Consider the following 28000-nt stretch of genomic DNA (forward strand, 5'->3'; position numbering starts at 1 on the left):
TAGGTAATTGTAAGATTATCAGAACCAATATAACATTAGCATCACTGTGTTTTAGGATTTGCATTGAATTATAATATCTTAGTTGGAATAGACTGGTTTATTTTATAGTTTAGAAATGACTTAGAGAGGGTCAGTGTCTCTTGTTTAATGTCACTCAGTAAGTAACTAGTGGGCCTCAGGGGTTGGAAAAATGAAAGTGTTAGACACTCAGTCATGTTCCACTCTTTGCAACTCCATGGACTGTAGCCTGCCAGACTCTTCTATCCATGGGATTCTCCAGGCAAGATGCTGGAGTGGGTTGCCATTCCCTTCTCCAGGGGATCTTCCCCACCCAGGAATCTAACCTGAGTCTCCTGCATTGTAGGCAGATTCTTTACTGTCTGAACCAGGGGTTGGAGGTCTTAGCTGAAATTGACTCATATAATTTTTCTTTCCAAAGTAGTAGGAGCTTTGGATAACTTTCTGTAATCAGGCCTTAAAATAGTTTCCCTTGTCTATCCCATGAAGTGTTACTTGGGCAGTAACGTAATTCTTTCTGTGATACAGATTTTCCATTAGTTATGCAACAGTTATTTCAGGTAAGCTTTCTCAGTTAATGTATCTAAACAACACTTTTTAAGTTTCAGGCCCCAGAACTTGTGGTCAACCTGCAATTGAATGATGGATAATTACAGAAAGGCATCAAAAACTTCTCTTGAAAGAATTCCAGTTTCTCCTGAAGACTTTAGTTTGCAGCAGGAAAAGAATGATGTAAAGACATCAGTCTGGAGTAGATATTCTTTTAATTGTTAGTGATTTTGAATGTTTATTAAGTACGTAGCATTGTGGTAGTCGTTGATGGTAAGGATTCAAGGAAGGTAGAAGACATGATTAGAACTAGAAGTAGGAAATGGACTGATGTTTAATGATTTACTAAAAATTGCATGGAATACATTCCGAATGCTATTGTTTTCTGTATCAGACACTTAAATTTGTTAAAAATTCTCTGTATTTTCTTGTTAATAATTGGTTTTTTAAGGTTAAAATCTCATTTAATACTCATTACTGCATTATAAAAATATAACCAGGAACTGGAAAGTCTGACATTTTTATTTGTTTCAACCAGTTTTGCTGAATGTGCACTGGGAAGCAGTGAATCTTATTTTCAAAGCACTATGTTCTCAGAACTTCATTTCTAGGGACTGTAGCTTTTTGGGGAGAATTTTGTACTCTTGATGCATGCATGCTAAGTTGCTTCAGTTGTGTTCAACTCTTTGGACTGTAGTCCTCCAGGCTCCTCTGTCCATGGGATTCTCCAGACAAGAATACTGGAGTGGGTTGCCATTTCCTTCTCTAGGGGATATCCCCAACCCAGGGATCAAACTTGAGTCTCCTGAATTGGCAGGTGGGTTCTTTACCACTAGTGCCAACTGGGAAACCCATATTGTTGATAGCTTAAAAGAAAAAGTTAAAAAGAGCTATTTTTCTGTCAAATTACCTCAGCTTTTTTTGGAAGCAAGAGGACATTTGCCACTCATATAAGAAAAAGTGGGGAAGATCAGAAGATAACTAAGGTATGTTTTTTAATAACACATTATTCCTATTAAAAATGTAAATATTGCTTCAGTTGTGTGAAACAGATTGCTCACTTAAAGTGAAACCTGGCAGTTTTTGAGTCTTTTAACTCCTTGGTTGCATTTATCTATATTCAGTAGATTGATTTTTAAAAAAATCTTTGTAGCTTTTATTTATACATACAAACTTGATTTATAGAGGTTTTTCTGTTCTTTTTTTCTTTTTGAGTAGAGGAATAGTGTGTCTAAAAAGTTTTATAAACAGAATTGTAGATCACCTTTGCTATATCAGGTCTTTATTGTTTAGGCTTTTGTCAGTAAGGTGACATCTACAAAATTATTAGAGTTGTTATCATAGAATAGGAAAAGAAAATTTAAAATAATTTGGTTACTGGATAAGGCTAAGCTATTAATTTAGAATAGAGCCCATTTTTATTTTTAAAATAAGGAACCTGAAGCAGTTTCTACAAGAAATTATATATATTTGACAACTGTTTTGACAGGTATGTAAAAAAAGCTTTATCAAGAATAATAAAAGAAAAATGTATTAAATTTAAATATAAAAAATCCAGGCGCAAAAACATTCTTTTATAGGCAAAAGTACTTTATTTCCAGCTTTTTACTGGGAAATAATGTTAGTCAAAAAAGAAACTAATGGTGAAAATCTAATATGGCTTTGGCTCAAGTTTTAATTAATTCCTTTAAATATTATCTTACAGAATAATTTAGAGACAGAGGGACAACCATGTGAGGACACAGGAGGGAAAAAGAAAAAAAAATAATTTAAAAAGAAAAGCCTAGTAAAATTTTTAAAATTAAAATATATTTTATTTACAATATTAGTTTTAGGTGTGCAGCATAGTGATTCAGTGTTTTTAGAGATTATACTCCATTGAAAGTTATCACAAGATAACGGCTGTAATTTCCTGTGCTATACAATATGTCCTTGTTGCTTATCTGCCTAGTAGGTTTCTAAAATAAAAGATGATATTAATCTGAACAGAGATGAAGGCAGAGAATGTAGAGGACTGTACTACAACAGGAATTGTGAAAGCTAGGTCCAAGTAGGTTTGTAGAATTAGTAATCCCAGGTGGCTCATTGGTAAAGAATCTGCCTGCCAGTGCGGGAGACTGGAGACTAAGGTTTGATCCCTAGGTGGGGAAGATCGCCTGGAGAAGAAAATGGCAACCTACTCCAATATTCTTGCCAGGAAAATCCCATGGACAGGGGAGCCTGGTAGGCTACAGTCTGTGGGGTCGAGTCGGACACGACTGAGCATGCATGCACACCAAGTTGAGTAAGATGTTTCAGTGAAGACACAACTGGGTAAGTTTAATATCTTTCTTTTTTTTTGGAAGTACGCTTTGACATAAACATAGATAGTTTAGAGTAAATGAATTGTGTTCTGATCACACAATTTTTGTTTTAAAACGATGTATAGATATATGATTAGGTAGTGTTTTTGTTTTAAAACGATGTAGAGTTTTATGATTAGAGGTGTTTGACTGCCCAATTTTGTTATTTAATAAATTAACCAAGTAAAATCAAAAGTGCTACATGCAGTTTGCTTTTGGTGACTAATTTTTATTCATGTTTTTAATCTTTGTTTAGAGGCGTAAATTTAAGTATCAATTTAAGGCATATAGGACAAACTGAAAAGTAAAAAAAAAAAATCCTGATTTCCCTAATACATAGTATACAAGCTATTTCTCGTATAGAGGGGCTATAAAATGCAGTATTTTTATTTGTTTATAGTTTGTGGTAAAAGTGTAATAGTTCTTTTAATATTTTAGAAAAAAATTGGTTCTGACTTTTTGTTCATTATTACTATCTTTTTGTAAACATTATTATTCTTTTAGAGCAGTTTTAGTTTCACTGTAGAGTTGGGCAGAAAGTATATTGTTGTTCAGTTGCTCAGTCATGTCCGACTCTTTGTGACCCCATGGACTGCAGCACACCAGGCTTCCTGTTCTCCACTATCTTCTGGAACTTGCTCAGACTCATGTCCGTTGGGTTGGTGATGCCATCCAACCATAGTGCCCATGTAACTCCCTTCCCCTGCATAGGAATAGTTTCCCCCACTATCAACATCCCTGCACCAGAGTGGTACATTTGTTATAATTGATGAACCTACACTGACGCATCATTATCATCCAAAGTCATAGTTTACCTTAGAGTTCAGTCTTAAAGATATCCATTCTGTGGCTTTTGATAAATGCATAATGACATATATCCACCATTATATCATCATACAGAATATTACTATCATTTTTAAACTCTGAGTTCCCATTGGTTTCTTAAAATTTTCTTACCTCAGAAGATTTTATTAAACTCCTTTTTTCTTTGGAGATGGAAAAAGTCTGTTGACGTTGATTCCCCATGTTTAAAGGGCCAAGTTAGAAGTAGATTAATGACATAAACAGGTAGTGTTTAGTAGGAAAGTCATGTGGGAAAGATCTTACCACCTGTGTGTGTGTTCAGTCGCTAAGTCATGTCTGACTTTGCAGCCCCCTGGACTGCAGCATCCCAGGCTTCCCTGTCCTTCACTATCTCCCAGAGTTTGCTCAGATTCATGTCTATTGAATTAATGATGCTATCTAACCATTTCATCCTCTGCCGTTCCCTTCTTTTGCTGTAAGTCTTTCCCAGAATCAGTCTTTGCCAATTTGTTGTGTTATTTTTGCTCCATTTTCTTTTAGGTTAATTGTGGTACATCAGTTGCAGGTTTTATTTCCCTTTTAGTTGAAATGCTTAGTGTACAACAGCATTTTACTTCTAAAGTTCCCATGTTTTGATGTCATTTGCCAGAATTACATTAGAACCTCCTTTATGGGCATTTTGCTGTTATTTACTAAGTGGTCATTAACTCTTTCTCATATTGTTTTCAGAGTTGAAAATTTTTTATTTTTTACTATTCAGTTTTGAAAGTAAATTGTAAAAGCTTTTTTTATGTCTAATCAATTTTTAAAAAATGGTTTTTGCATTTTAAATAACAGATTTTGTTTGTTTTTTTTCTTAACCCAATAGTTTGCTTGCCTAAACTGGATTTGAAGTAATTCAAACTACTGGAGATCTGCCACATTACAATATCATAGAAGGAAGCAGGTTTTCAAATAATGGAAGAGTCTAAGACCTCTGAAAATGAAAATCATGAACCAAAGAAGAATGCTTGGGCTCTTTCTGAAGAAAGCAAAGCAGTTAAAGTTATAACTAATCAGACTTTGAAAGCTAAAAATGATAAATCCATAAAAGAAATTGGGACCAACTCTCCAAATAGAAATAGTAGTAAAAAAAATAAGCAAAATGATATTTGTATAGAAAAAACAGAAGTTAAATCATGTAAAGTAAATGCTGCCAGTGTTCCAGGTAAAGATTTGGGATTAGTCCTTCGAGATCAAAGTCACTGCAAAGTGAAAAAATCACCTAATTCACCAGCGAAAGCAGAAAAGTTACCTGTTTCTCAGGCAAAAGTAGAAAGAGCACCCAGTTTACAGGCAAAAACAGAAAAACCATCAAAGTCACCTAATTCACCAGTGAAAACAGAAAAGACACCCAGTTCACAGGCAATAGTAGCAGAAAAGACACTTAATTCACAGAGGAAAGCAGAAAAATTACCTGGTTCTCAGACGAAATCAGAAAAGGTACACAGCCTGCCAGCAGAAGCTGAGAAGGTACCCAGTTTACTGTTGAAAGAAAACATGAGACAGACAGAATTACAGCACATTGGAAAAAAAATTCCAAGTTCCTTTACTTCTCTGGATAAAGTGAATACTGGTGTTGCAGAAGAAGAAAAATCTGCTATGGAAAACTCACAACGATCTCAGAAGCAGCAAACGTGTACAGATAATACTGGTGATTCTGATGATAGTGCTTCAGGAACTGAAGACATATCAGATGATTTGAGTAAGTAAAACTTAGATTATCCCGCAACTCACATTTTTGGAGAGATATTTTAATATTCAGTTCAGTTCAGTTCAGTCGCTCAGTCGTGTCTGACTCTTTGCGACTCCATGAATCGCAGCACACCAGGCCTTCCTGTCCATCACCAACTCCCGGAGTTTACTCAACTATATGTGTTCTTTAAATTTTTTCCTAGTTTGATTTTAACAATTTTAACTATGAAAAAGACATTCTTTAGATGGAAAAACATTTATTATGATAGGACAAAGCTTGTGAAAATACGAATTTAGTGGCTTCTGTGGTTGGTACACACACAGGCACATAAATTCTTTTTATTTATTTATTTATTTATTTTTACATATACTCTTTTTAAATGGTCCTGGTAATACAATGCCCATTCATTCACCAAACATGTATGCATGTATTGAGTTCCTATTATATGTTGTTCAGGTATTTACAATGGAAAACCAAAAGAATACAGCCCCAGGTCTCAAGGAAGCTTCTAGTTAGGTGAAGGTGTTACAGATAAGTAAGTTGGTAATTTAGTTCAGTGCCAAAAACTTAGAATTGAGAAAGTACATGATTTAATTGAGGTATTTATACTTTTGGGGCTTCCCTGGTGGCTCAGTGGTAAAGAATCTGCCTGCCAATGCAGGAGACACAGGTTCATTCCCTGGGTTGGAAAGATCCCCTGGAGAAGAAAATGATAACCCACTCCAGAATTCTTGCCTGGGAAATTCCACAGACAGAGGAGCCTGGGAGACTGTTACAGTTCATGGGGTGGCAAAAGAGTCGGATACAACTTAGTAACTAAACATCAACAACATTTAGACTTTGGGTTGAGAAAAGGTGTGATGCAAAGGTGAGACTTCAAGTGTGACCGAGGTTCATTATGACTGAAACAAGGACTTGAGGAGGAATGTGGCAAAAGATGGAGCTGAAAAAGGCACACAAGAATTAGAGAGTAAGGGGCCTTTAGGATATGATAGGACTTTATGAGTGTTTTGAGAAGCCACTAAAGCCACTGTGATCACATATATATGTGTGTGTGTATATTTTTTGGGATACAGTGCAGCAAATTCTTTGACAGGAACAAAACTGGAAGCAGAGACGTGTTATGACACTGTTGCAGTTTACTTGAGAACTATCAGTGTAAAATTAATTTTCTAATAGGATCTTGATATTTGCTTTAATTAATTTCTTATAAATATTGTCCATGTCTCTTGAGTAATCTTAATTTTGTTGAAATTAATGCATTTTCCCTGGCAGTCTTTTTTCCTGATGTTTCTGTGGCTAAAAGAATAAAACCTTTTCTTGATGTATAAATAGAAAAAGCTATTTTTAAGTCATTATTTACCACTCGTTGAGAAATGCTAATAAACGTTCAGAAATAGCTTCTTTTTGTTTCTAGTGTACATAGATAATGGTTTATTGACAGATCTTTTTTTTTTTTTAATTTAGTAGAGGTACCTGTATGTAAGAAACAATATTAATACTTTCATAGATATGGCTTAGGACAAGACCCTCAAAAGTAAGTCAAAGACAATATCAAATAAATAATAGTACTGAAAGTTTTTGGATATGGCAAATCTAAACATGATAGTATGTGACTAAAGTTGGGAAATACTGGTGTATGAGATCACTTACAAGGGTCTGATCACTTTAATTAGTTAAAGCTATGATTTAAAGATTTTTTTTTTAAAGGTGACAAAGTGACAGAGTGAGGTAGTTAAGCTAGTGAGCTCTGGAGTAAAATTTCATAGGTTTTGAATCTTATCTTCCTCACTTAAGAGCTTTGTGATCTTGGATAAGCTGCCCATCCTTTACAACATATCTTCAGTTTCCTCATTTTTTTTAAAAAGTGGAGATGTTGCTGCCTTTGTTACAAAGGTTAAGTGAAATAATTCATAGAATGTTTCATGTAGTCCCTGACACAGTAGTAGGCACGATTGCAGTGAATATCCTTTGTTATTATTATTTCTCCAATGAAGTGCAGTTTTGTTATTTGTTAACGTGGAGAACGAGTTAAACTAGCTTCAGGAAGATAGTAGACTGAGTAGAGGTCCTTTTGAGAAACTTGTTTTAACAAAGTAATGAGAATGAGTTATAGTAATCATTTCATAAATAAGGGCTTATTTTAAAGAATTCTCTTCAATATGTATAATATTGGCGTTGAAGTCCTGTTGATACAGAATTATGTAGCACTTTTTTTTTCTATTTTGTAAATTAACTTTTTACATAGATTTCCCCTTTGTAAATTAAATAGAATAAAATCTCTTTGTCTAGGTCATTGTCTGTTTGGACTTAACATAGTTTATAGACTTTTGATTAATCTCAGGCCTACCTGATTAGTGAATTAATTTTCATTAGGTCCAATTTTGGCTCCCACAATTTCTCCTTTTGCCATTCATAAATTAAAAAAATATTTTGAGTGATATCTGCTATGTGCCAGTTACTGATCTAGTCGCTGAGAGTATAACAGTGAACAAAACAGGTAATACTACACTTATGGAGTTAATATTCTAGTGGGAGGAAATAGATGACAAACATAGTAAGTAACAGAAGTATGTAATAAGTTAGATGGTGATAAATATTATAAATAAAACAGGAAAGGTTGTAAAGAATGAAAGAATGATGCTGCTGTGTCTGGTGGTGATGTTTCACATTTAAATTGTCACTGAGAAGGTGACATTAGAGCAAATATTTGAAGTTAAGAGGTGAGAGAGTGCGCCTGGTAAATATTTGAAGGGAGTGTATTCTAGATCTGAGCTTCTCTCAAACTTTAATGTGTGTAGGAATCCCCTGGGAAGTGTATTAAAATTCAGGTTCTTGGGCTCCATTCTCTGGGATTGTTTTATTTAGAAAGTTAAGAGTCTGATGATGCTGGATTTCTAACAAGCCCCTGAATGAAACTTTTGCTGCTGGTGGTCAGGATCATGCTTTTGGACAGCAGAACTTCTTAGTAACTCATCTTTTTACTTTTCACTTATACCACCCTTCCTTATGTTTTCAACATAGCAGCCAGAATGATCCTGTTAAAATTATTCAGATTGTGTTACTGCTATTCAGAATGTTTCAGTGGTTTTCAATATATCAGAGTAAAAGCTAGTGTCCTTGCTGTGACCTTGTGATTTTCGACCCTCCCCCCTGCTTCTCTGCTCTCATTTATCTACTTCTTATCCTTTTTCTCTGTTCCAACAGCATGATTTCCTTGCAGTTCCTCAAATGTGAAGGCAAGTGGTCACCTGATGTGTTTTGTATTTGCTTTTTCTTTGCCTGGAACACTCTTCTTCCAGATGGCCACATGGCTAGCTGTCTTACCTCCTTCACCTTCTCATTGAGCCTTTTGCTGGGTTGCTTATCTAAAATTTATAACCCTTACCTCTACTTGTGGCATTCCTTATTCCTTGTACCGTTTTTTCTCCAAAGTTCTTGTTATCATCTGTCATATTTAAAGTTTCTCCCATTTACCTTTTTATGTTTTGAGATACAATTCATACACCATAACATTTGCCATTTAAAAATATACACTTTAGTGTTTTTTAGTGTATTTATAAAATTGTGTAGACATTCAGTTCAGTTCAGTTCAGTCGCTCAGGCGTATCCGACTCTTTGCGACCCCATGAATCGCAGCACTCCAGAGGCCCACTGTCTAAATCTTGAATATTTTCACCACCTCTAAAAGAAATTCCATACCCATTAGCAGTCACTACTCATTATCCTGTCCTCCCAGGTACTGCCAACCACTGATTTAGTTTCTGTCTCTGTAGGTTGCCTCTTTTATATGAACGAGATCATGAAGCATGTGGCCTTTTGTGTTTGGCTTCTTTCACTTAGTGTATTTTAAGATTCACCCATGTTGTAGTAGGTATTGGTATATCGTTCTTTTTCATTGCTAAGTAATATTCCAGTTGGGCCCTTGTGCTAGGAGACACATCACCTCCAGAGGTACACTGTTTTTGTTCAGAAAATTAGTGCTATCGAAAGAAAGAACCGACTTTCAGAGTTCTTGTAGATGGCATGTAGAGTGGCTTTTGAGGGCAGCGAGGAGAGGTTTATTGATTATCTATGAGCATTTACTTTTAGAAGTAATATTAGATTTGTCCAAGTCAATTTATTTAACACACTTATTGTCATCTCTGGTATAGGCATTGTATTAAAATCTGAAGGTACGAAAGTGAATAAAACCTGGTCATTAGCATCAAGGAATTCATTATCTAATGTAACATGTAGATAAATGAATACAAATTACATTACTGTGAAAATGTGAGATAATAGAGAGTGCTCGGAGAATATAAATATCAGACTATCTTCTGAAACAGGTGATGCTTAAACTGAATTTTGCAGGAAAGGTAAACAGTACTAGTTGAAGTGTGATGGGCCTTGATACTAGAGGAAACAGAACATGTAAAGGCATTGATCCTTGGAGCCGCAGTGATCCATTGTAACACATTTGTTATGAATGAAGTGAAAAGTGTTAGGGCAGGATATAAGGTTGGAGATATAGACTACTTAGCTCTTTTTTAAAAAATTAAAAATTTTTATTTTCCACTTTAAGTCTTTATTGAATTTGTTACAGTATTGCTTCTGTTTTATGTTTTGGCTTTTTGGCCATGAGGCATGTGGGATCTTACTTCCCCAACCAGGGATTGCACCCATATCCCCTGCATTGGAAGGTGAAGTCTTAACCACTGGACCATCAGGGGAACCCCAACTCTGTTTTTGAGGTCTTGGCTTAAAATCTCAGAGAAGCCTTCCCTGAAAGTTTATCTCCTTCTCAGTTACTTGTCTTTTTTCCTTTATAGCGTTTGCACAACTTGGAATTATTGTATTTAAACTGTTGACTGCCTGCAAGAGGACAAATACTGTGTGTTGTGTGTTAGAGAATTTAAAACTTTATTCTGAACTTTATGAGAGCCCATTAGGTATTTTAAGCATGAGAGTTACATGATTCAGTTTGTATTTTAAAAAATCACACTGGTGGAGCTTGCATTATTGCATGTTGGAACTTGCTATATTCCAAGTGTATATTGACAGGCGCTGGAAATGCATGGATTGAAAGCACATAGTCTGTGCTTTAAAGAGATTGCAATCTAGCTAGGAGAAACAAAGAAAAAATACTGATATGGTTGAAATATCTATAGAGTTCAGTGAAAGCAAAGAAGAAGGACCCTCATAGATTTGTGGATTTGTGGTCTGGAGTATATATGTTCTTTTAGCTCCTACTTTATAGTGATAAAGTCACTGAAGTAACTTCATTTCAGTGAGTCACCTTTGGGATTTAAAGTAGCTTTATGTAATATTTACTTTGGAGATTCTGCAAGATAGTATGTTATATTAGCCTTGTATAGTAAGTCTTAGTCATAGTTGTCTTTTCTGATATAGGTAGGTCAGAAGAAGATAGGCATTTGACCCATGAAATAGTTTTTTGTGTGTGAATTTTGATACCATGTATATCTTTTACTTAATATTTTAAGTAGGTATACCAATTTGCACTAGCAAGGAAAAATATTTTTTCTGTATGTGTATACATTGAATGTCTGTTTTTCATTAAAAATTTTTTAATTTACCAATTCTGTTGATGGTAACTAAGTGATTGCTTCCTTTTCTAGGTAAAATGAAGAGTGATGAATCTAATAAAGAAAATTCTTCAGAGATGGACTATTTAGAAAATGCCACTGTGATAGATGAATCTACATTGACACCTGAGCAGAGGCTAGGCTTGAAACAAGCAGAAGAACGCTTAGAAAGAGATCACATCTTTCGACTTGAAAAAGTATACCATGTTGTTTTAGTTATTTGGAGGAAAATGCATGTTCAACCAAGTACAGCTCTTTTTATTTTTCTTACAGTGTTCCTTAGGCAGAGATATCACTCATTTTCCCTTCCTTCCCTCTTTCTTTTCTTCTTTTCTCCCTGTCTTTCGCTCCGTTTATTCAGCAAATCCTTTCATCTGTGAGTCTTGACTTTATTCTTTCATCCCAGGGCTTGACAAACTATGGCCTATCACCTTGTTTTTGTTTTCTAAAATTGTGGTAAAATACCTCATGTTTTTATAAACAGTTTTATTGGAACATAGCCATGTCATCCTTATTGTCTATGGCTGCTTTCTTGCTCCTGTGGCAGAGTTGAGTTTTGAATACTTGCTGTAGAGTATTTGGATCACTATGCATAAAATATCTACTCTTTACCAAAAGCATAAAATATTTACTGAAATATTACTTTGTCCTTTTAAAAAAGTGTGCTGACCCCTAATTTATTCATTTAGCAAATAGATATGGAGAGCTTGTTACGTTCTAGATACTGTGCTAAACACTGGGGATATATTGGTGAATATGGCACAGTTTCTGCCCATTAGAAGTTAACAGTCTGTTTGGAGTGCCAAATAAAATAGTAAATACTATGGGATATACTAAACTTTCTCCTTTCCCCCTAGGTTTTCTCTTTTTCTTTTCTCCTTTATTTACTGAGTATCTTCTATGTATTAGGAACTGTTCTAGCCATCAGTATCTTGTTCCTAAGTACTTATATTAATTTCCTGACCTAGAAACACACATTCCCAGCCTTAACAATAAAAACACTGCTAGATGTTGAAGGAAAGAACCATAAATCATTTTGTTCTTAAATAGATACTTGGGATATTTGTGAATATGCATACAGGGAAATATTAGGTTGGTGCAAAAGTAAGTATGGTTTTAGACCCTGAATTTTAAATCATTATAACTAGGCTCAGACACATCTTTATTAATCAAAATAGGAACCATTATAATCAACACATTTTTGCCAATGAGAAATAAGTTTGTTTATTCTTGTAGCATAAAAATCCATGCTTGATTCAACGAACTCTTGGAAAGCATTTTCTGCATCCTGTGGAAGCATTTTCCCTGTAATGGTTTCTCCAGGATTCAGAACACTTTAGTGGATCAGACTGGCAGCAGACCACCAGTAACCGTGACCTTTTTTGGTGCAAGTTTGACTTGGGAAGTGCTTTGGAGCTTCTTCTCAGTCCAGCCACTGAGCTGGTCATTGCTAGTTGTGTAAAATCCACTTTGCATCACGTCTTCTTTCATCACTCATCAACTTCTCTTGTAGTTACAGAGGATCGGCTTTGACGATCCTCTCAGTTGGTCATTGTCACCTTCCGATGGCCAGCCATTATGCTCCTCATCTTCAAGGCTCCCATTCCCTTTACAAAACTTCTCGAGCCACCACCGCACTAAACCTTCATTAGCAGTTCCTGGCCAAATGCATTGTTGATGTTGTGAGTTGTCTCTGCTGCTTTATAACTCATTTTTAACTCACAAGAAAATCACTGGAATTTACTTTTTGTCTATATCATTTCTGTAGTCTAAAATACATACAACATAAATAGCAGGTAATAATTCATTAGCAAAAAACAAGCAAGAAATGGGCATTCAAATGATGTATAACATAACATTTATTTAAGAATGTATTCCAATGTCAAATGGCACATTTCAACAATGCAGACTTGCAATTACTTTTGCACCAACCTAATATAATAAATAGGTCATCATTTCTGATAAAGAAAGAAATGATGTGATTTTTTATAACTTAGAAAAAAGGTCACATCTAAATTGAAGAAGGCAATCCTGAGTCATTAGTAAAACTTATGACAAAGTAGTTGTCCTGTGAAAGTAGGAAGGAATATGAAAGAGTATGTGAAATAGGAAAGAGTTTGGCTTACATAGTTTCACACAATCCTAGTTAGATGGAAGTCTTTTTTTCAATTTGCTCTTTTACAAAGTTCTGTCTTTCCTCTCACTTTCTCTTTCCTAAGTCTGGAATTAGTCTGGATCTGTGCATTATCAGGATAAATATTGAGTACTTGTGTGCTATGATCTGGTGATAAAAAGTTAGAATTGGGGCATACATGGCTTCATTATACTGCTTTTCTAGGGTTTCTTTTAGAGAAAGACATGTAAGCAAATAATAATGATAGTAACAATATTGTTTGAAAATGGGATCCCAACTTGAGTTGGGGTGTAGAGGCATAAATTTGGGAATGCTTTATGAGAAAGTGACATTGGAACTGAGTTTGCAGAAATGGCTAGGAGGTGAGTAGGTGGGTTGGAGAATAGTGGTGTAGGTAAGTTGTATGACGTGTATAAAGGAAAGGTGAAATGTGTTTTCAAGAAATATAAGCAGGGGACTAGATGTGAAAATGTGTAGTACATGAAGTAGGAAAAGTTACTTGTTGGGAAAAGGAAGAAGTGGGTTGGAATAGATATTTGATAGTAGTAGGAAAGAAGGTCCTGAGGTGAAAGAAATCTTGAAAGCATGTAAAACATATTGTTGTTGAATTTAAATAGTAATGATGTAAAATCAGCGTGCCAGTACCATCATAGATGTCTATAAACTCTTCTTTTTCTGACACCTTTTTGGTTTTCATGCCCTCCAAAACCTCTTGTTTTCAATCCATTATATTCTTAAATAAAACTTTTCTTTACCAATTTTAAATACTCATTAAGAATATTCTTACCAGCTTGCTTTTGATTGCATCAGATATTTGGTTCACAGTTTCCTTATGTATTATCTAATTGAAGAGTAAAGATGTAGACTTTTTAAACTGTAGCAAGAAGGAATAAACCCAAACTGTTAGATCGGGGTCCCCAACCTCCAAGATCTAATACCTGATGATCTGAGGTGAAGCTGATACAATAGTAATAGAAATAAAGTGAACAATATATGTAATGTGCTTGAATCATCCCAAAACCATCCTGCCCTATCTGTGGAAAGCTTACCTTCCATGAAACCCATCTCTGGTTCCAGAAAGGTTGGGGATCAATGTAGATCAAAAGAGTGAATTTCCCCATATGTGTATGCATGCTCAGTCGTGTCCAACTCTTTGTGACCCCACGGACTGTAGCCCACTAGACTCTGTCCATGGAATTTTCCAGGCAAGAATACTGGAGTGGGTTGCCATTTCTTACTCCAGGGGAATCTTCCCCACTCAGGGATCAAATCCAGTCTCTTGTGTCTCTTGCATTGACAGGTGGATTCTTTATGACTCTGCCACCTGATAGTAAGTGTTAAATGCTGACTGGGAAATACTTAGACTCTCCATGCCCAGGAATCTTTTTTTTTTTATTTAAAATTACAGCTTTTATTTTTTCCAGTTTTATTGAGAAGTAATTGACATACATTGACTGTATAAATTTAAGGTATATAGCATGATGATTTGATTTACATGGATTGAAATAATTACCACAGTAGGTTTAGCTAACATCTCCTCATATAGATGCAATAAAAAGAAAAGAAAAAAGTAATAAATATTCTTTGATGAGAACTTTTAGGATTTACTCTCAGCAACTTTTTTATATATCATAACAGCAGTGCTCATTATATTCCTGAAGCTTATTTATCTTATAACTGGAAGTTGGTACTTTTTATCCACACTTCTACAGTATTCCCATCTTCTCCCCTCCGCCTCTGGTAATCAGAAGTCTGATCTCTTTTTCTTTGAGGGATTTTAAAAAAATGATTCCATACAAAAGTGAGATCATAGAGTATTAATCTTACTCTATCTCATTTATTTTACTTAGCATAATGCCTTCAAGGTCCATCCATGTTGTTGCAAATGGTAGGATTTTCTCATGTTTTTTATGGCTGATTTGATTCCTGGGCTGGGAAGATCTGCTGGAGAAGGGATAGGCTACTCACTCTAGTATTCTTGGGCTTCCCTTGTGTTTCAGCTGGTAAAGAGTCTGCTTGCAATGCGGGAGACCTGGGTTCCATCCTTGGGTTGGGAAGATCCCCTGAAGAAGGGAAAGGCAACCCACTCCAATATTCCGGCCTGGAGAATTCCATGAACTGTATAGTCCATGGGGTTGTAAAGAGTCAGACGCAATTGAGCAACTTTCACTTCCATTTTCTTTGCTTCTTAATATAGACATTTATTGCTATGAACTTTCCTGTTAGAGCTGCTCTTCCTGTATCCCACAGGTTCTGGTATGTTATTTTTCCAATTTTGTCTCAAGAAACTTTTTTATTTCCCTTAATTTTTTGTTTGATCCATTGATTGTTCAGGACACAAATCTTTATTCTAACTGGTCTACGTAAACTTAACAATGTGTTTGTTAATGGTAAAATAAAATATTATAACAGTAATAAAGAAATTTTTAAACATTGTATTTTTCATGTGTCCCTTCTGTGAAACTAGAAGCTTCATGATGATGAGGACATTTTTGTCTTATTTACTGTTATGCTTAATACAGTACCTTGTACATAGTAGTTGGTTAGTAATTAGAGATAGTTAGCTTCCTGGTTAAATAAATGGGTTTTGGAGTCACTGGGTCTTAGTTCTGCCACTTACTGATTAAGTAAGTGGTTAGAATTGGGAAGTTATTTAGCTTTAAACCTCAGTTTATCATTAAAATGGAGTTGATAGAAATTTGCTTATTGGGCTGAGACAATTAGATAGTAGAGGTAAAGTTCTTGGTGCAGTGCCAGGTGTATGCTAAGTACTAAATAAAGATTAGCTACTTGTAGAAATGAGTTATTTTACCAAATGGGGCAATTTTTTATTACTTCATTTTTACGGACATAGAAGCAGGTTTAAGTGTTAGAAATTTATCCAGGATCAGTTGAGATGTCATTTCAGGCCCTTTGTCTCCCCATTCAGTGTTATACCAAGCTTTTCTTACTGAAAGATTCCAGACATGTCCTTGTCTGCTCACATTTTGCATTTGAAAAAGTTGTCTGATAAGTGGGCATATGATTTCCTTAGTGACATCATCAATATTCATGGCTTTAGGTATTTTGTATTTATGCTTTCAACTCCTCAGTTCAGCCCTTCTTGCCACTTCCACAATTCTTAGCTTGAACCAAGTCAGTGTCATCTGGATTATTGCAGTGTGCTTATAATGGCAATAAGTTCTTTTTGTTTCTTTTCGTCATAAAGAAGGCAAGTGATCCCTGTAAAATTAAATAAGATCTTATAATTCTCTGCTCAGAAGTCTTCAGTACCTTCCCCTCACACTTAGAATAAAACTTAGAGTCCTTATAAGGGGCCTTGTGATCTGACTTCTATTACCTCTCTCTTCAGTCATAGTAACTTTTTTTTTTTTTTGCAGTTTCTCAAACAAATTAAGCACATTCCTGCCTCAGGGTCTTAGCATTCACATTTGTCTTCACTTGAAATGTCTTCATACTTCCATACAACTCAGTCCTTCACTTCCTTTAAGTCATTTTTATCAGTAAATGATGATTCTATTTTTAAAAGGAAGATACCTCCCTTAAATTCCTATTTTTTTAATTTGTGCATTTGTTTATTACCTGTCTTTCTATTCTAGAATGTAAACTTATGAGGACAAGAATTTTCATCTATTTTGCTTATATTATTATCTTAAGCTTCTAGAGAATATTTGACATATAGTGTGAGTTCAGAAAATATTTGGTGAATTAAGAAGTAGTTACGGTCGGAAACTAAGAGAAGTCTGTGAGGGCTTAATTCATTCCCCAATAAGGACAGATTTGAAGTAATTTTAAAGTAAAGAAATGACTAGATTGAACTTATTTTTCTTACTTGCTTATTGCCGTGGGCAAATTTCTTAATTCTAGGGATTTAGTTGCTTTGCCAGTAAAATGAGGAATTCCTCATAGGGGTATTGTAAGGTTAATAATGGATGCTCTATAAATGAAAGCTATGTTTATTTTTGATCTGTGGCAGGACTGTTGCTAAATTTGGGGCAGGTTTCCTATTTAAAGGAAATTGTGATATATTCTGAAGTAAGAGAATCTTTTTGTCAGGAGTTGCAGCCTATTGAAGGTCAGTATGAGGTAAAAATTAAGTATTGCTGCAATTTCACTGTAAGGAACTGGAAACAGTGCTTTAAAATTCAACATAGATTCATTGTGTTTTGGTAATTTTTTATTGTATCACCTTAGGGTCTTTGGATTTCCTCTTGGCTTTGGATTCAGATGTACATGAAGTTAAATCAGTGTCTACCTTGTAATACTGTTGTATCCTTGTAAAAGTTACAAGCTCTGTGAACTTTTTCCCCCCAGGTGTATAAAATGAAGATAATACCAATGTAATAGGATTATTAGGGGAGTTAAAATGATAAATTTTATGTCAAATATCTAGCATAGTGCCTAGCATATAACAGGCACTTTGAAATTTTTAACTATTATTTCAAGAATGCATGTATAAAGTATAGTTTAAGTATTGTGACTGCTACTTTCCATGTGTTGTAATTATTTTTCCTTTCAGAATAGTTACTTCAAGAGGTTATCCATTTATTCCCATGTGATTGTAATTGATTAGAGTGTTTTCACAACTCATCTTTTGGAGTTGTCTTCTGTATTTATAGTATTTGTTTGTTTAGTCACTAAGTTGTGTCCGACTCTTTTGTGACCCCATAGACTGAAGCCTGCAAGGCTCCTCTGTCGTTGGGATTTTCCCAGGCAAGAATACTGGAGTGTGTTGCTATTTCCTTCTCCAGGGGATCTTCCTGATTCTGGAATCAAACCTGCATCTCCTGCATTGGCAGGCTGATTCTTTACCACTGAGCCACCAGGGAAGCCCCATATTTGTAGATTCTTTTGAAATCCCCAATTTGAGAGTAGATTTTATTTTTTATAGGAATCAAAAAGACTGAAATTTTGAAACCAATTTTTGGCAGTGTTGGAATAACACTAAATAATAATACTGCCTTTCTTATCTTACAGTGAATTCTAAAGACTATATACTAGATGAATATCAAACATATTTAGGACTATCATGATATTGTTTGAAATTAGTATATTATCTCCTATGATGACTACTTTAAAAGGACACCTACCTCTTGAGTGTATGAGTATTGAATTGTTTATTAAAAAGTATTACTTCACTGCTTATTTTTGCCTCATATATTTACATAGTTGTTGTATTAACATACAGTAAAAATTTTTACTGTTTCTGTTTTCTGAAGAAATGTGTTTTTAACTTTTTTTTTAGCGCTCACCAGAATATACCAATTGCCGATATCTATGCAAACTTTGCTTAATTCACATTGAAAACATCCAGGGAGCTCATAAACATATAAAAGAGAAACGACATAAGAAAAACATTTTGGTAAGTCTTTTTAGAAAATATTTTATTTATTTATTGAATGATAAAACTATATGAAATATTTTTATTAATGAAACTAAAAACCAAGTGTTTGTCCATTCTTATAGTAGTAACTGATATGATAGTGTTGAAAGCTGTGATTGCCCTCCTTCTGTTAGATGGTCAGGAGGGGAACCTTCTCAGTGACCAGTTTGCTCATCCTAAAGTATGTTGTGATTCCTAAGCTTAAAAGCCAGGTACAGTCAGTCCAACTGATTTTTATTGAGTTACCTCTGTGGAGTGGTAAATAAGATAGTCATGGTTCTTGCCCTGAGTTTCTAAAGTATTGGTGAAAGCATACAATGAATAAGGATTTTAAGTATGATGAGTTTCATTAAAGGGGGAATTGTGATACTAAGGAAGTGTACAAAGGATATTTTACTTAATGTAAGGGAGGGATGATTTCTTTAAAAAAATGACATTTGAGTTGTTGAACCTTGAATTAGAGGTTTAAAAGGCAGAAAGCTAAGTGGCATAGAGGGGTGAGATGAGAGCATTTTACACAAATAAGCAACATGAATAAAGGTCTCTAAATTGTGAGAGGACATGACATATGAGTAACTGAAAGAGTCTAGTATGACTGGAGCAAGAGAGCTAAGGGAAAAGTGGTATGAGATGAAGCTAGAGAAGTATGTAGGGCCTGATAAGGTTTAGACTTTGGGAATTCATATGTGATCATTTATTAGAATGTTTTCTTTTTTAAATCCATTAGTATATTAGCTATTTAATTTTTTTCTTTTCAAAATTGTAATATTAATTCTGTATAACTTCTTACTTATCTCTAAGATATCCTCTCTGAGAAATACTCTTTTACTTGACCTTTCCAGCAAGTCTGTGTTACAGATACTTTCTTTGTGTTCCCATAGTGACTTGATCAGAAAACCTTATACTTATGTATTATAAATATCTGTGCTTCTCTCCTCTTGCAGACTTCAGTATGTAAATATTTTCAAGGACAGATTTAATTTCTTATTTATTTATTTTTCGTCATTCCTAAGTACAGTATCTGACGCATAGTTGGTGATCAGTACACTTCTATTGGAAGAAAAATGCATTAAAAAAAATTCAGCAACTTAGAAGGAAAAGAAATCACTCAAATTTTATCAGCCTATTTTTATTCAATTAGCATTTTAGAAGAGTTAATAGAGAGTGGTAGTTTAAGAGATAGTAACTGAGAAATTTCAGGAAATGTTGGAAGATGCTGATCACTAGTTGCAGGAAGCTCAGGGAGTTCCCAACAAACTTTAAAAGAAAGTCATTACACATTATATACATTATAGAGAAATTTCAGAATAGTTTAAAAAAAAAAACCCAAACCAACCTTAAAATCAGCTATCCTGAACTTTTAGTGAAGTTGGAGTAGTAGGGACTGGATTTACCTTCTTGAAGTAAGCAACAAAACAAAACAAAAAAACAACTATTACTAATAATTTTTTTTCTTTAGGCAATGAAGGACTTGACAGTGAAAACAAATGAGCTCAATGATTACTCCAATTTGAGAGAGTTTTCAGATTGTTCTATAGGGATCAGAATGCAACGGGCTCCCAGAGATGAGAAGATGAACTTTTCTTCAGGTAGTACAGTATGGCTAGAGTTTGTAGGACAGAAAAACAAAAAGAAAGCTATACAGGCAGAAACTCAAAGATCTATGAACAGTTCCGTCAGAATATCTAGTGCAATACTGATTGGTGCACGGATGTGAGAAAGCTGCCTGAAGTCAGGGTAAGAACCATCTGAAAGGATTAGAATAGTGCTTGGTGCACCTCCAAAGCCGCGAATAGTATCTTCCAGATTGAAAAACATCATGAGACTTCCCTGGTGGTCCAGTAGTTAAGATTCAGCACTTCCAATGCAGGGGAGCTAGGTTTAGTCCCTGGTCAGGGATCTAGGTCCTGTATGCCACAACTAAAGATCCTACATGCTGCAACAAAGATACCACATGCTGAAATGAAAATGGAAGATCCTGTGTGCCCAAACTAAGACCCAGCGCACACAGTGAATGTATTAAAATAAGGTAAACCCCAAACTCAAATAGCTAATCCGTGAATAAGAAAAATCTCGAAAGGAAGAGTTGTATTTTTACCCGTATATATAACAGCTTCACATGAAATCTAAAATGATATGCAGACTGCTACTAGGGTCTTCTCCAAAGTAAAACTTTCTTGATAATATGAACAGAATCTTGCTTTAAAATAAAGCCTTCTTGGACTTCTCTGGTGATATAGCAGATGAGAATCCACCTGCTACTGCAGAGGACATGAGTTTGATCCCTGGTCGCAGAGGATTTCACATGCTGTGGATCAGCTAAGGCAGTGAGCCACAATGACTGAACATGCGGGCTGCAATTACTGAAGCTTACATGCCTAGAGCTCGTGCGCTACAACAAGAGAAGCCTGCACACTACAAGTAAGAGTAGCCACTGCTCTCTGCAGCTAGAGGAAGCCTGTGTGCAGCAATGAAGTCCCAGCACAGCCAAAAATAAATAATAAGAAAATAAAAATTTTAAAAAGGCCTAGTGTAGCTGGATAAATAAATAAATATATATTTTTTTGAATGGAAAAGCAAAAAGAAAAACCTCATACTCTGTGGGAAGTTGGGTAGAGTAATCAGAAAGACTTTATTTCAATAGTGGGGAATCTTTAACCCTAAGCTAAATCTGTTGCCAACTAAAAAATTTTGAAGGTAAGACACCAAAAAATAACCTGTTTTCAAGTATTTCATGTCATTATAGAAAAAAGCTTGAGAATATTTTTAGGAATACAAAATGTCCATCATCCCCTGAAAGTTCATGTTGTCTGCCATTCAGTCCAAAATTATCTGGTGTACAAGGCAGCAGGAAGATAGAAATCGTGAAGAGAAGAAAGGTCAGTCGATCAAAAGCGACCTTGAACTGACACAGTAGAATTGGTAGAACTGATCATTAAAACAGTTAATATAACTACTCTTGATGTTCCTAAAAATAGAGACATGGAAGATATAAAAATGATTCAAATTGAACTTACAGAAATGAAAACTATAATGTCTAAGTTGAAAAATACAGTATGTAGGATGGCAGATGAGACATTGCAAAAGAAGTGGTTGGTGAACTTAAAGATATAGGAATGGAAGTAAGTAATCAAACAAAGAAAAAAGAACTTGGAAAAAAGAAAAGAGCATCCTTGAGCTCTTGGATAATTGATATTTGTACCATTTCTTCATAAACTCTTCAGAACATTGAGGAGGAATGCTTCCCAACCCAGTCTATAAGGACCATATTACTCTAGTACAGGAACCAGAAGAGGATATTACAATGAAAGAAAACTTCAGATCAATATCCCTCATTAGAATAATTGCAAAAATTCTGAACATTATTTTAGAAAATTGAATCCAACAATGTTTAAAGGAGGAAATACAAAATGACCAAATAGGAATTTATTCCAGGAGTGCATTTTTGGTTTAACATTAGAAAATGAATCACTGTAATTCATCACATTAACAAACAGAAAAAGAAAAATATATGATCATCTTAGTAGATGCTGAAAAAGCATTTTAAAAAGTCCTGATTAAAAAAGATCTCAGCAGACTAGGAATAGAAGGGAACTTTCACAACATGATAAAGAACATCTGTTAAGAGGTTACAACTAACATTATACTTAATGGTGAAAAACTGAATGTTTTCTCCTTAAGATAGAAAAAAGACAGGTATGAAAGTGGTATAGCTGTGGGAAACTGTATTGTAGTTCCTCAAAAAGTTAAAAATGGAATTACTGTATGATCCAGCAGTTACACTTTTGAGTTATAAACTCAAAGGAATTGAAAGCAGGGTCTTTAGGTGATGTTTGTACCACCATGTTCTTTATAGCATTATTCACAATAGCTAAAACATGGAAGCAACTCAGCTGTCCATCAGCAGATGAATGGATAAAATGTTACATGTACATACATTGAAATATACTGCCTTAAAAAGGAAGGTAATTCTGATATGTCACAACATGGAAGAACCTTGAGTAAGTTAATGCTAACTGAAATAAGCCAATCATAAAAAGACAAATACTGTAATTATTCCACTTATATGAGATACGTAGAGTAGTCAGAATCATAAAGACAGAAAGTAGAATGGTGGTTGTCTGGGGAGATGGAGGAATGGAAAGGTTTCAGTTTTACAAGATAAAAAGAATTCTGCTGATGTGTGATGGTGATGGTTGCACAACAAATGAATGTACTTAATTCCATTGAATTGTCCTTGTAAAAATGGTTAAGATAGTACATTTTATGTTATGTATATTTTATGACAGTAAAAAAAATTGAGGAAAAAGGTAGATATGTTCACTCTTACCACTTTTATTCAGTGTTTTATTTGAAGTTCTAGCCAGTGAATTCAGACAAGAGAAAGGAAAGCTAAGTTGGAAAAGAAGAAGTACAACTATATTTGTAGGTAAATGTGATTATTTATATAGAATATTCAGTGACGTCAGAAAAGAGTTATTAGAGTTAATGAGTTTAGCAGGGTTGCAGAATACAAACTCAGTATGCAAAAGTCAGCTGTATTTTTACATACTAATAATGAACAGTACAAAAGTGAAATTCAAAAAACTATTTACAATATCATCAAAAATAGGCAAAATTATGCACAGAAATTATAAAACATTCCTGAGAGAAATTAAAGAAGAGCTAAAGAAATGCAGAAATAAAACCTTGTGTATGTGTTGGAAGAACTAATATTATTAAATTTCTTTCAAAACTGATCTATAGACTCAGCCCAATCCTGTACAAAATCCTGAATTGAAAGCCTGATTCTAAAATTCATCTGGAATATACTCTGCTATATTTAAAATAGATAAGCAACAAGGACCTACTTTATAGCACAGGGAACTATTGTCAATATCTTATAATAAACTATAATGGAAAAGAATCTGAAAAAGAATATATCTGCATGTACTTACGTATGTATGTATGTATGTATGTATAACTGAATCACTTTGTTGTAACCTGAAACACTGCAAATCAATATACTTCAATAAAGAAAACAAAAAAAGAAGGAAGAGAAAAGCTGAAATTCATCTGGGAAGGCAAAGGCCCTAGAAAATACAAAAGAACTTTGAAAAGAACAAAGTTGGAGGACTAACAACACCTGCTTTACAGATTTAAACTACAGTAATAAGGCAGTGTGGTATTGGCATCAAGTAGACAAATAGATCAGTGGAGCAGAATAGTGAGAATAGAAATGGCACACTTGTATGAACAACTGATTTTCTTTTTTTAAACAGAGATTAAAGGCAATTCAGCAGAGAAATTTTACTCCCTTAAACATATGAATAGTTAAATATCCATGTATAAAGATGGATACAGACCTTAATGTAAAACCTTTACTTACAGACCTTAATGTAAAACCTAAAAGTATAAAATTTCCAGGATAAGATATGGTAGAAAATCTATATGACCTTGGATTAGGCAAAATTTCTTAGGTATGATACTAAAGAGGAAAAAAAGGATGAATGGACTTACTCAAAATTAAAAACTTTTGCTCTTTGAAAGATATCATTTAAAGAATGACAGGTAATACACCACATTAACAAATTGAAAGATAAAAACCATATGATTATTTCAATAGATGCAGAAAAAGTCTTTGACAAAATTCAACATCCATTTATGATAAAAACGCTCCAGAAAGCAGGAATGAAGGAACATACCTCAACATAATAAAAGCTATATATGACAGACCCACAGCAAACATTATCCTCAATGGTGAAAAATTGAAAGCATTTCCCCTAAAATCAGGAACAAGACAAGGGTGCCCACTCTCACCACTACTATTCAACATAGTTTTGGAAGTTTTGGCCACAGCAATCAGAGCAGAAAAAGAAATAAAAGGAATCCAGATAGGAAACGAAGAAGTGAAACTCTCACTGTTTGCAGATGACATGATCCTCTACATAGAAAACCCTAAAGATTCTACCAGAAAATTACTTGAGCTAATCAGCAAATATAGTAAAGTTTCAGGGTATAAAATTAACACACAGAAATCCCTTGCATTCCTATAGACTAGCAATAAGAAAACAGAAAGAGAAATTAAGGAAACAATACCATTCACCATTGCAACAAAAAGAATAAAATACTTAGGAGTATATCTACCTAAAGAAACAAAAGACCTATACATAGAAAACTATAAAACACTGATGAAAGAAATCAAAGAGGACACAAATAGATGGAGAAATATACCGTGTTCATGGATTGGAAGAATCAATATTGTAAAAATGAGTGTACTACCCAAAGCAATCTATAGATTCAATGCAATCCCTATCAAGCTACCAACGGTATTCTTCACAGAACTGGAACAAATAATTTCACAATTTGTGTGAAAATACAAAAAACCTCGAATAGCCAAAGCAATCGAGAAAGAAGAAGGGAACTGGAGGAATCAACCTGCCTGACTTCAGGCTCTACTACAAAGCCACAGTCATCAAGACAGTATGGTACTGGCACAAAGACAGAAATATAGATCAGTGGAACAGAATAGAAAGCCCAGAGATAAATCCACGTACCTACGGACACCTTATCTTCGACAAAGGAGGCAAGAATATATAATGAAAAAAGACAATGTCTTTAACAAGTGGTGCTGGGAAAACTGGTCAACCACTTGTAAAAGAATGAAACTAGAACACTTTCTAACACCATACACAAAAATAAACTCAAAATGGATTAAAGATCTAAATGTAAGACCAGAAACTATAAAACTCCTAGAGGAGAACATAGGCAAAACACTCTCCGACATAAATCACAGCAGGATCCTCTATGACCCACCTCCCAGAATATTGGAAATAAAAGCAAAAATAAACAAATGGTACCTAATTAAAAGCTTCTGCACAACAAAGGAAACTATAAGCAAGGTGAAAAGACAGCCTTCAGAATGGGAGAAAATAATAGCAAATGAAGCAACTGACAAAGAATTAATCTCAAAAATATACAAACAACTCCTGCAGCTCAATTCCAGAAAAATAAATGACCCAATCAAAAAATGGGCCAAAGAACTAAACAGACATTTCTCCAAAGAAGACATACAGATGGCTAACAAACACATGAAAAGATGCTCAACATCACTCATTATCAGAGAAATGAAAATCAAAACCACAATGAGGTACCATTACACGCCAGTCAGGATGGCTGCTATCCAAAAGTCTACAAGCAATAAATGCTGGAGAGGGTGTGGAGAAAAGGGAACCCTCTTACACTGTTGGTGGGAATGCAAACTAGTACAGCCGCTATGGAGAACAGTGTGGAGATTCCTTTAAAAACTGGAAATAGAACTGCCATATGACCCAGCAATCCCACTTCTGGGCATACACACTGAGGAAACCAGATCTGAAAGAGACACGTGCACCCCAATGTTCATCGCAGCACTGTTTATAATAGCCAGGACATGGAAGCAACCTAGATGCCCATCAGCAGATGAATGGATAAGGAAGCTGTGGTACATATACACCATGGAATATTACTCAGCCATTAAAAAGAATTCATTTGAATCAGTTCTAACGAGATGGATGAAACTGGAGCCCCTTATACAGAGTGAAGTAAGCCAGAAAGATAAAGAACATTACAGCATACTAACACATATATATGGAATTTAGAAAGATGGTAACGATAACCCTATATGCAAAACAGAAAAAGAGACACAGATGTACAGAACAGACTTTTGGACTCTGTGGGAGAAGGCGAGGGTGGGATGTTCTGAGAGAATAGCATTGGAACAAGTACACTGTCAAGGGTGAAACAGATCACCAGCCCAGGTGGGATGCATGAGACAAGTGCTCAGGGCTGGTGCACTGGGAAGACCCAGAGGGATGGGATGGGGAGGGAGCTGGGAGGGGGGATTGGGATGGGGAACACATGTAAATCCATGGCTGATTCATGTCAGTGTATGGCGAAAACCACTACAATATTGTAATTAGCCTCCAACTAATAAAAATAAATGGAAAAAAAATAAAGAATGACAGACAATACTAGCTGCAGATTGGGAACAGATATTCACAAATCATATCAGGTAAATGAGTTGTATCTAGAAGAAATAAAAAACTTCCAAAACTCAGTAATAAGTACAGTAATCACCCCTTATTCATGGTTTTGCTTTCCATGGTTTCAGTTGCCCTTGGTCAGCCATGTCTGAAAATATCAAATGGAAAATTCCACAGATAAAGAATGTACAGTTTTAAACTGCATGCCATTCTGAATTCAGTTCAGTTCAACAGCTCAGTCATGTCTGACTTTGTCAACCCATGGACTGCAGCACACCAGGCTTCCCTGTCCTTCACTGTCGCCTGGAATTTGCTCAAACTCATGTCCATTGAGTCTGTGATGCCATCCAGCCATATCATCCTCTGTCGTCCCCTTCTCCTGCCTTCAATCTTCCCAGCATCAGGGTCTTTTCCAATGAGTCAGTTCTTTGCATCAGGTGGCCAAAGTATTGGAGCTTCAGCTTTATCATCAGTCCTTCCAGTGAATATTCAGGGTTGATTTCCTTTAGGATGGACTGGTTGGATCTCCTTGGTGTCCAAGAGTCTTCTCCAACACCACAGTTGAAAAGCATCAATTCTTTGGCACTCAGCCTTCTTTATGGCCCAAACTCTCACATTGGTACATGACTACTGGAAAAATCATAACTTTGACTATATGGACCTTTGTTGGAATAGTAGTCTCTGCTTTTTAATACTCTATCTTAGGTTCGTCATAGCTTTTCTTCCAAGGAGCAAGCATCTTTTAATTTCATGGCTGTAGTCATTTGCAGTGATTTTGGATCTCAGGAAAATTAAGTCTGTCACTGTTTTCATTGTTTCCCCATCTATTTGCCATGAAGTGATGGACTGGTTGCCATGATCATAGTTTTTTTTAATGTTGAGTTTTAAGCCAGCTTTTTCACTATCCTCTTTCACCTTCATCAAGAGGCTCTTTTAGTTTCTCTTCACTTTCTGCCATTAGGATGGTGTCATTTACATACCTGAAGTTACTGATATTTCTCCCAGTAATCTTGATTCTACCTTGTGCTTCATCCAGCCCAGCATTTCACATGATGTACTCTGCATATAAGTTAAATAGGCAGGGTGACAATATATAGCCTTGATGAACTCCTTTCCCAATTTTAAACCAGTCCATTGTTCCATGTCTGGTTCTGACTGAATAGTGTGATGAAATTTCTTGTTTGGCTTTGTCCTGCCCATGATGTGGGTATCTGCATAGTGTATGCTACCTGTCTGTTAGTTACTTAGTAGCCATCTTAGTTATCAGATTGGCTGTTGGTGGTATCACAGTGCTTGTGTTTGAGTAATCCTTATTTTACTTAATAATGGCCCCAACGTGCAAGAGTAGTGAAGCAGGCAATATGAGTAGTCTCTTAATGCACCTAATTTATAAGTAAAACTTTATCATAGGTATGTACGCAGAGGAAGATAATAGCATTTACAGGGT

At 35.1% G+C, this 28000-nt stretch overlaps 1 protein-coding gene across 9 annotated transcripts in view; it reads left to right on the forward strand.

Moving 5' to 3' along the window:
- The window catches only part of TUT4 (terminal uridylyl transferase 4), a 130015-nt gene that overhangs the window by 24471 nt on the left and 77544 nt on the right, over positions 1-28000 (forward strand). For 8 of the 9 annotated variants that reach the window (XM_043461317.1, XM_043461311.1, XM_043461320.1 and 5 more), the window contains exons 2-4: positions 4582-5457; positions 11067-11230; positions 18413-18529. In XM_043461317.1, the coding sequence (XP_043317252.1) occupies positions 4671-5457; positions 11067-11230; positions 18413-18529 (1068 nt within the window). In that variant the 5' untranslated portion in view covers positions 4582-4670. Of the gene's footprint in view, positions 1-2751; positions 2881-4581; positions 5458-11066; positions 11231-18412; positions 18530-28000 lie in introns of those variants that run through there. The other variant, XM_043461313.1, reaches the window with a different exon arrangement.

This window comes from Cervus canadensis, chromosome 2 (assembly GCF_019320065.1).
Source record: "Cervus canadensis isolate Bull #8, Minnesota chromosome 2, ASM1932006v1, whole genome shotgun sequence".
NCBI classification, from domain to species: domain Eukaryota; kingdom Metazoa; phylum Chordata; class Mammalia; order Artiodactyla; family Cervidae; genus Cervus; species Cervus canadensis.